The sequence below is a fragment of the Montipora capricornis genome, chromosome 13 (assembly GCF_036669925.1).
Source record: "Montipora capricornis isolate CH-2021 chromosome 13, ASM3666992v2, whole genome shotgun sequence".
NCBI classification, from domain to species: Eukaryota; Metazoa; Cnidaria; class Anthozoa; order Scleractinia; family Acroporidae; genus Montipora; species Montipora capricornis.
This window is the reverse complement of record NC_090895.1, coordinates 18,071,349-18,081,348: the sequence shown is the minus strand read 5'-3', so window position 1 is coordinate 18,081,348 and position 10,000 is coordinate 18,071,349. Positions and strand designations below refer to the sequence as shown.

General features: G+C 40.8%; 2 protein-coding genes across 2 annotated transcripts in view; one reads left to right on the top strand and one right to left on the bottom strand.

The window, feature by feature from the left end:
- Positions 1-7,768: 7,768 nt before the first annotated feature.
- On the bottom strand, positions 7,769-9,252 carry LOC138029215 (uncharacterized). Its single transcript, XM_068876923.1, has one exon. It carries the CDS (start codon positions 9,238-9,240, stop codon positions 7,852-7,854), a length of 1,389 nt encoding a protein of 462 aa, XP_068733024.1. The 5' UTR covers positions 9,241-9,252; the 3' UTR covers positions 7,769-7,851.
- A 112-nt stretch (positions 9,253-9,364) lies between these two features.
- The window catches only part of LOC138029216 (uncharacterized), a 974-nt gene continuing 338 nt past the window's right edge, over positions 9,365-10,000 (top strand). The window contains exon 1 of the mRNA XM_068876924.1: positions 9,365-10,000. This exon is cut by the window's right edge and continues 338 nt beyond it. Coding sequence (XP_068733025.1) covers positions 9,365-10,000 — 636 coding nt within the window.

Below are 10,000 nucleotides of genomic sequence, written 5' to 3'. Positions count from 1 at the left end.
AATGTAGTCGTTAACTGATGAACCTTTAGGATTCGACAAATGATGAATTAAATGAAATTCAGAGGGATCCTTGTTGGGAAGGATGCCTAAGGGAGAACAGCGAAAATTAGGAAAATGTGGTGAAAGAAACGGGCCGGCTATTCTGCCTGCTGCGAGCTCCTTGTGTTGAAGGAAATCTTTTGGGGGAAGAAAGACTCCTCAACTCTCTTGCTGTCTCACTTCTTTATTGGATGTTCTTTAACGAGTAGTTGGTGCAAAAGAGCACGTTAGACCGAAATATTCGTTACTCATTAGCGCTCCCGGTCCAGGCAACGCATTGCGATTGGTCAAAGGATTAGAGGCTTAGAACGCAATAACGTCAACTACAAAAGAAGTGTTCAACACGAACTGACAAGGTTTACCTACGGCTACACGAAACATGGTCCACGCCGACGACTTAAAAATTGTAGTGCCTTTAGGCCTTGATCAAGTCCATTTGAGACCAATCGCCGTGGTTGTTTGACCAGGATCACTAACCTAAACCTTCTGGACGGAACGTGACTTCTCAACTAATAAGCTTTTTGTAACAAAAACTAAACCAACTGAAATAAATAAAGGATTAACAAAACTAATTAATGTACATGGTCAAGCCAAGCCCTAAACTAATAACGTCAACGCGGGATTAACGGACTAGTACGGTATCGGAATTTCTACAACAATAATGATGGTACTACAGTGTTATTTTCCCAACAGTACAAGAACATTCGACCTAAGTTTAGTGTTACGGCCTTTATTTACTAACATACACTAAAGACAAGGAGTACAGCAGTTGCACGACAACACGTACTAGAAGCACTTGTCAACACAGTCCGTTTAGCTTCTCTAGTTAATCAATCCGCGGCAGATGGATTAATTCCAAATAAGAAATATATCCTAGTGTGTCCAGGTATGAATTAAATTGTTTACGAGATCAGTATACGCACGAAGGTTTCCGTGAGAGACGTTGGAACGCCTTTGTGAGTAAACTTAATCGTGTTTTCCAGTACGTGCATTTTGCCTGGCAACAGAGTGGCCCATTTGTTGAAGTGGTCACGTCCGCCTCCTAACATATTGTTTCATAACTTTAACTCAAGATCAAGTCTTTCCTGAATCATCAACCACTCACTAATAAATATAAAGATAACTTCACACTACAAGAAATGACAAACAACCTTCACTATAAAGAGCTTTATGCCTTGCAGCACCATTCGTTACGCACAATTAACTTTAGCTGCAGAAGCATTTGTTACACACAATTAATTTTAATGATACGACAAAAGTACTTAAACGCATCGTTAACTAATCAAAACAAACACAATTTAACTCGCAATGTTTTCTTCTTAAACACTAACCCATTCCAAGCAATTTAATGAAATAATCGTAGCAACAATTTTTATCGTTTAACACTTGTTTAGTTTAGCGGTAACAATGTGGGGTTGTTCCCGTGCGTTCTTCAAATTAGGGGATTCGAAAGGACGCCTTTGCCCCATAAACTTAATTGGAAAACCAAAAGAAAAGCCATTAATCAACAAATGTTTTAAAGCCGGAGCATAACCGTGCAAAAGAAAGTCAAGCCTGTCCACCCTTACTAGGGTGACCGGACTGCTGAGAAGTAGGATATGCTTGTTTGTCTCCGGGTTGGGCAGGGGGCGCGTGTTGCGAACTTGGGGATGAACCTTGACTTGCGGGGTTGGATGAGCCACATTTGAAACGTGGTCGAAGCGGCATCCGCCACAAAATCGCCCAGCACGAAGAGGAGTGGAGACCTTATCAGAGGAGGCCTGGGGTCGAGCACGAAAAGTTGTCACTGCCTTTAGCCATAGTTCCCAATGAATAGTATATCCCAGGGATATTGGTCGGGAGCAGGCTGACTTATGTAGCGAAACTGTTCGTCGTAAAATGATCAGTCACCTGGTTTGGACACAATGTCCCTCACGACCTCACAGTATTTCATCAGCTTAGGAGCCTCAATAGGATGTTCTCTACATAAATGGAGACAAAAGTATTAAAAGCTGATAACCACTGATTGAGGTTATAAATCTTTTTAGGTGGCTGACTCGGTTCTAGGGTCAACTGGGGCTGAGTAGACAACGTACTTGAGGGGGCAAGGGACAGGAAATAATAATCGGTATTTGGGGACAACGAAAGTAACCCGTGCAATCAAGTACGGCGGTGTAGCTGAGTCATATGTAGCCGCGCCCAAAAAGGGGCAATGGCTTACAGCAAATGATATAACAGACTCCCTCCGAGGAAAGACACCTGGGCAAAAGGCGTAAAGACTACCCCTTTGAGACTACGATGTAACTTACGTTGGCCCCTGCTGTTCAAATGAAGGCCATCGGGAGTGTAATAATTTGCTTTCGCCTTCCAAAACCCTCTACGGCCCCAAAACATGGCATACATATGGTATAGGGTCTAGCACAACCCTTAATATGCCGACATTTGAGTTAAAAGCCCCAGCTGTGTCTCGGCCAATAGTCTGGCACACACACACCAACTTCACCCCGAATGACTCGTGTAGGAAATGAACAAACTCATCGAGGGCTGAACCAACATGCAATGGCGAAAGAGTAACGAGGTCATTTCTGCCTAGATGGAGAATGACGATATCAGGGTTAAAGGAATGAAGGACATGTGTGTCAAATTTCAACGTCTTTTCGACATTCGACCCCCAGCTCCATGCCAACGTATTAGCACACGCGAAGAGATTTGAAAGTCAAGATCAAGGTCGTCGGAATGATTCTTAACGAACTGCACACGAACGAACTGCACACGGGTGGTGGTTCGTCTGGAACGAATTTGGGCAAACATTTTTTCTGCGCCTGTTAAATTCGTCGCGTATAAAGACGGTCACAAGACGCATAATTCGTCTGGACGAAGTGACCAGTTTAGTGTGTCTTCGAAGACGCACTAAAGTGGATACTTCGTCCAGACGCATAATGCGTCTTGTGCCCGTCTTTACACTAAACGAATTTAACAGCCGCAGAAAAAATGTTTGCCCAAGTTCGTCCCAGATGAATTATGCGATTCTAGTATAAAAAAGGCCATTGACATGAAAAGAGTGCATTATTTTTACCAGCGAAATGTTGCTGTAAAAATGCTGTCTGTCGAGTTGTTGTTTTCGAAAGAAACTGCCTATTATCTAGGTCCACCTGGCAATTCAAAGAGCCTTATCATATGTTAATTTGCCACAGGATAGTTATAGAGAAGCTTCTTAGTAAGTAAACTTTTCAAACTCAATTATCGACAAAGTTCCCATAAATTGAAGTTAAAAAAGGCCGTAACCGTTTCCTCAGAGTTAAGTCGATTAAACTGAAAGAAGATTGCAAAGTAACCAAGATGCTGATTAAGACATTGACTATACTCAGTCGTTTGAAAGCCGTCAGCTTAGATGCTATGTTACATGAACTGGACAAGTGGCCGCACGACTGCAACTTTGATCAGCTGTTATAATTAGAACGCATCGGTACACAGCTAAGGGTCGATAAAATAATCCCTTTCATGGTCTAGTTCGAAAACTGCATTCAGTTCTTTCGGCAAATCATCCGATCAAAAACGAAGAGACCATTGCATTACGTTGGTGTTCAGTTTTTCTGTCACGCCCTTTTACAGAATATAAAGCAATATAAAATTTTCGCGGAAATATCCATGCAATGCATTTACAAAATAAACCGTTTTATAACTTGATAGGAAAACGAAGCTGATCCATTTGTTTGGACTTTGCATGATATTTCAAGGTATGTCCATTTTTATAATTGTGTTCCATGAGAATGCAAGTCCTGATAATGTGAATAAGAGTACGAAAAATATCTGCACGGAAGCTCATAGGGAATAAAATCTTAACAAACTAGGTAACGGGAATACGAAATTTCTAAACTGAGAATATTCAGCTTATGACCACCCGAGACGACTGTCTCTAAAATTTATGATGCTATAATGAGACTGTAAAATGGAAATTTATGAAAGGAAGGCATATTTGTCAATCACGATAATTAAATGCGATTGAAACAAAAGATGAATTATCCTTTATACACAAGTCAATCAGAATCGATTTAACAAATTGATGTCAGTTTTTCATGCGTCTGTCCTGTTATTGATCATGAAAAGTCCTAATATTGACAATGAATCTCGTCATAACATTGCCAAAGTAGTGTGCGCATCCACTCGGCTATCGCCTCGTAAATCCACAGCTACTTTGACAATGTTATGACGAAATTCATGATCAATAACAGGACAGACGTATGAAAAAGGGACATCTATTGGTTTTTTACAATAACAAAAAGCCAGAGGGGTCAAAATTAAGTCAAAGCACGAGAAGAGCGCGAGACAAAAATGCGAGAAACTTCAATTTTCTTCAATCTGAGGCGACCAAATTCATTACTTGCCTCGCTCTCTTATTAGCTAATGAAAAACGGAGACTTTCTATTGGTTAAAAAGTGACAGATCGACGTTTCACAAAATGTTGAATAAATTAAACTCTTCGGAACGCATAAAATGTAAATTTATGTGTCTGTCCACTTATTGACAATAAAAATTAGCTAATGAGCGTGCAAGAATTTTGCAGTCATTGTAAGAAATCAAATAGAAGATTTCTCCCAACGACTTTCGGGATCGCAAACAGTTTTTTTCGCGATCAAACGGCTAGTTTTAGAAACGATCATTTTTCGATAATATTCTTATCAGTCTAAGGAATATGCTTACGACATTACTAGATAATTAATTCATTGGTGAACCAATGAGTCGATCCCCTTTAGAAACTCTCATAAGCTGGGCGCCTAAAGCGTGAATGTCGCTCAAAATGTCAGGATTTTATGATGCTCCCGTTGGAAATGTCAAAGGCTAGAACTAACTAATATGGAGTTTTTAATGGACTCACAAAATCATCTCCTAATTGGTTGGGCAACTCCACTGGTAGAGCACTGCACTGGTATCACAGAGTACATAGGTTGGAAGTTACGGCTTAAGTAAGGTTCATAACTGCGAAAACGTTTATTTTTCGTGGTGACTTCTTATTAACTGCAAGTGTGAAATACCAGCTGCCATTCACTTTGTCAACATCTATCATTCAACAACTCATTGTCGATACATATTAAGCGAGTCAAAACTCCAGCCACCTGCTGGGCATCCAATTTATCATCCTTCACTGCTAATAAACTCTTACAACTTAAAAAAAATAATTATTTATGTGCTCTGCTGCATTCAATCGAAAGGAAATATATAAAGGCGGTCAAGAAATAGCCAACACGATCGTAACTTATATCTGTGCGTTGCACTTTTTCATTCGCTTTGGCTTAACTGGGTTTTTAGTTTTCTCAAAATCGCGCAGCGATTTTTGTTAAGGTCCATTATGTAAAAGATGCTCTCTGTAAAAGATGCGCTGTGGTGTCCCCGAGCACTGTAACAACGGCGAAAGGAAGTCAAATGAAAAGAGAATCATCGGATGGGTGGCATTTCTCATAAATTCTCCTTGATAACCTTGATTGGAAGTTTCTTAATCGAAGAGCTAAGAAATTTACAAAACGAAATTATATTACTTCTTGTTTTGACTCAACACCGTATAAACCAGCAACGAAATCTCAACTCCACAGTTCGCGTTATATCATTGAAATATCTTGGTTTAATTTCACCCAAGGGCTTAGAGTAGCTTAAGTTGGCTTGTTTTTCATTAGCTAAGACTGCCAAATCTACTGTGATGATCATCATAGTGCTTGCTTAGAGTCATCGCAATATGCATTCAAAACTGAGATATGACTTTCACATGTTTCGTAATCATAATTTCTTTTACCAACAAGACACGTTCACGTGGGATGCGCTGGCAGTTATGCTTTTGACTCATAAGCGAATTCGTTTCAAATGCAGCTGGTCATTGAACCACGCCAAGAGCCACAGGACAAATACAAATCTCTCCAGAGACGGTTAGAGCGGATCAAATATGTGAATCTCTTCCTGCGCTTCCCAATCAAATGACAGCTGTCAAATAAAAAAGTTCAAAGCCGTAGCGCGTAGCCTTAACGTTCTCCGATACAGCCCCACCACACAAACCTGTCGTCGTGCCCAGCAAGCTTGCAGGAAGAATGTTTACCAGCCATGCATGGCCTGTTGACATATTTTCCAGGAAACACTGCGGAACTCGACCGCACTCGCTAAAGAAAGTAGTTATCATCCAGAACATTTCCTTTTCCGCAATAAAAGCTACGCTATGGAGCCACTGTTTGAAAGAACCCCTACCAGCAAGGGATTGTCAATTCATACATTTTCCAGCCACTGAGCGAAGAAACGCCTTGCGAGCGGATATTTTGTGTTTTTGCTGTCTTGAAAGCTTTTCAATATGAGGTATTAAATTCTATCTTGTATACTAATGTTATCTTACGAAAAATTGGTTTTAAAGACAGCGACCTCTGCAGCTTTTGTGAGACGGAGACTGAAGCATTACACCTTTTTATGTTCCTGAGTAATTATTCAAGGGTTTTTTGGTCCAAATTCGCGATATATTGGCTCTCCTTAATAATGAATGATGTTCAGGATGTTGTGGTGGGAATAATTTCCTCTCCAAACACTTCAGAGCCACTTGTAAATCTCAGTTATATGTCTTTCTTTTTATTATCATCGGTAAATTACATTTATGGGACTGAAGAAGAGATCACCTTGCTTCCTAACATCAATGAAATTAAGGTCAGACTCACTATTCAGTATGAAATTGAACGCTATGAAGTGAAAAAATAATAGCGGAGCTCCGCGCGCGCACCACTTTCAAGAAAATATAGTAACCCAGCGATGAGAGAACTTTTGGTTTTATAGCCATGACGTCATCGACCGTCCGTACATACGTACGTACGTCCACCCATCCATGTATGCCAATGTGACCAGTATCATGCTAGTTTACAGCATACACCTTTGATATTGGACATCCATGTTTTGATCAATTAAAACCTGTCAAAACAAGGTATCCGCTGACCAGTATCACGTGACCTACAGACCAGAGCTCACCGAGGTCAGCAGTTTTTTTTTTACCTTGACCGCTGACCAGGTACTGGTTTTCGATTGGATTGCAGGCTCAACCCAGGTTAACTCTCCTAAACATAAGCGAAGATTCATTTTTCGTGCGCTTTCTATGGCTCGACGCGGCTACACGGCCATATTACATCAACTATAGTTTTTACAAAGTCAACGTTTTTCGTGTTCAAGTGGAAAACGGTTTGGAAGATGTTTTCTCTCTGCATTTTTCGCTGGTTTCAATCCAGTTTGACATATTATGATATCTGTGGTCCACACTTGTGGCTACGCAGTTATTCAAGTCAATCATCGGAGGGATATGAACTTAAACCTGAGTGTTTACATTTAATTTGCCTAAAGCTGCTTTTTTCTCTGTATTTCAAAATTTGGCACATCTTTAGAAACTCTGATAAGGTTACATGATTGCTGGAGGACCTATGTCTAGAACAGCGAAAGAGAACGACTACGACAAAACAGAATACCAATAATTGCTCATACTTAGAGAAGGAAGTTACTCCGTTATTCCACAAATTCTTTCCTTGGGCATAAAACCATTTATAAGTAGTTTTTTTGAAACACATTTCAGAATAAAAACTAGCGATAAAAAACGACGTTTCGATCTCTCTGAGATCATTTTCAAGTAGTAAAAGAAGCGAATAAAATCTGCATATATAAGTACAAACTAAGACGTGAGAATGTCCAAAGATAAAATATGTAAATACAAGCGCTAAAATGTAAGTGTTAAGATATTATATAAATAACTTGCACGGATTAAATCTACATGACTGTTGGTTAAAACGCTAAAGCGTGAGTGTTAAGATACCAAAACGCTATAAAGAACTATATAAATAACTTCGCACGGATTGAATCTGACTGTTTGTTCAAAGTTGGTTTAAGCTCCTTTATAAAAAGCATTTCGTAGATGAGGCAATCGAATTTACTTTCGCACTTTCTCAAGATCTTAAAGTCACGATATATGTCACTCGGGACTGTTCCATGTTGCTCTTTAATGTGATTCCCGATTGAAGACGATCCTTTCATGTGTTCCTCGACGCGCTGATAGAGGTGTCGGCACGTATACCCGACATAGTTTGCATCGCACAAACCACACTTGTAATGGTAAACAACGCGTTGCGGAGTTATGGTAGGCGGCTTCTTTTCTTTCGGTTTGATATGGTGTCCAATCTTACGGCTTGTATACACGGCGTGAATATCAATTCCAATTTTTCGGCCCAGTTCCCCAAGTTGCCTTCGCGCTGAATTAGCCGATCTCTGATCTTTGAAAGGTAACACTATTCTGACAGGCGCTTCATTCACGTTACATGCTCGTGTGGAAATTGCCTCGTCGGAAACTTTCTTGGTGACAAAATTACTGATGGTCGATTGCAGCAGTTGGGCTGGGTACTGAAGTCGGGAGAACGTTTGTGTGAGACAGTCACATTCCAGGTGGAACAGTTTCCAGGTAGATGACAATTTAAAGCCACGATCCAGCATTGTTTTTAGCAATGACTTCTTGTATCTAACATCGACGTGGCTCTTGTAATGCAGCAATAATCCGGTGTCAGTTGGTTTTCTGTATACCCTTGTCTCCAAGCAACCATTGCATTTCCGAATCTCCGTTCCCAGGAAGGGAAGTTTACCGTGTTCGCCAAGTTCCATGGTGAAGCTAACCGATGGATGGATCTCGTTCAGAACAGAAAGGAATGATTTTGCTGTTTCGACGTTGGGCATTATGCTTAATGTGTCATCCACATAGCGTTTGTAGAACTCGGGTAATTTCCCTTGGTCCTGAAGTCGATCTTCAATACTGCACATAAATGTGTTGGCCATCAGGGGTCCAAGTGGCGAACCCATAGCAACACCATCGATTTGTTCATACAAGCTCCCCTCAAACTGAAAAAGCTGGTTCTTGGTGGCAATATTCAGCAATTCAACCAAGTCTGATTTTGTAATGTTGAGACTATGCTGCTTATTGAACCAGTCGTCCTTGAATGCCTTTTCAGCTAAAATTTGTATCGTCTCATCAACAGGGACATTGGTAAACAGCGAAGTTACGTCATATGAAACAAGGATGCTGTGATCGTCAACTTCCATGTCATGGAGAGCATCCACGAAACTAAAAACATCATTGATGGTATGATCATTCACTGATAGAGGTTTAAGCTTTTCATCAAGCCATTTTGCCAACTTGTAATTATACGTCCCGGTTGCCGAGAGTATCGGCCGCATTGCTAATTGTCGTTTGTGGGTTTTTGGCAGGCCATACAGGTGGGCTAGTCTCGAACCATTTTGGATAACATTGCTAGCAACTGACTTGGGTAATATTCGCTATGTGGATGACACATTAAGCATAATGCCCAACGTCGAAACAGCAAAATCATTCCTTTCTGTTCTGAACGAGATCCATCCATCGGTTAGCTTCACCATGGAACTTGGCGAACACGGTAAACTTCCCTTCCTGGGAACGGAGATTCGGAAATGCAATGGTTGCTTGGAGACAAGGGTATACAGAAAACCAACTGACACCGGATTATTGCTGCATTACAAGAGCCACGTCGATGTTAGATACAAGAAGTCATTGCTAAAAACAATGCTGGATCGTGCCTTTAAATTGTCATCTACCTGGAAACTGTTCCACCTGGAATGTGACCGTCTCACTCAAACGTTCTCCCGACTTCAGTACCCAGCCCAACTGCTGCAATCGACCATCAGTAATTTTGTCACCAAGAAAGTTTCCGACGAGGCAATTTCCACACGAGCATGTAACGTGAATGAAGCGCCTGTCAGAATAGTGTTACCTTTCAAAGATCAGAGATCGGCTAATTCAGTGCGAAGGCAACTTGGGGAACTGGGCCGAAAAATTGGAATTGATATTCACGCCGTGTATACAAGCCGTAAGATTGGACACCATATCAAACCGAAAGAAAAGAAGCCGCCTATCATAAACCAGCAACGCGTTGTTTACCATTACAAGTGTGGTTTGTGCGAT

What these genes read in the sequence shown, in the direction of transcription:
- LOC138029215 (XM_068876923.1), bottom strand. Translation starts at nt 9,240, where the DNA reads ATGCGGCCGATACTCTCGGCAACCGGGACGTATAATTACAAGTTGGCA.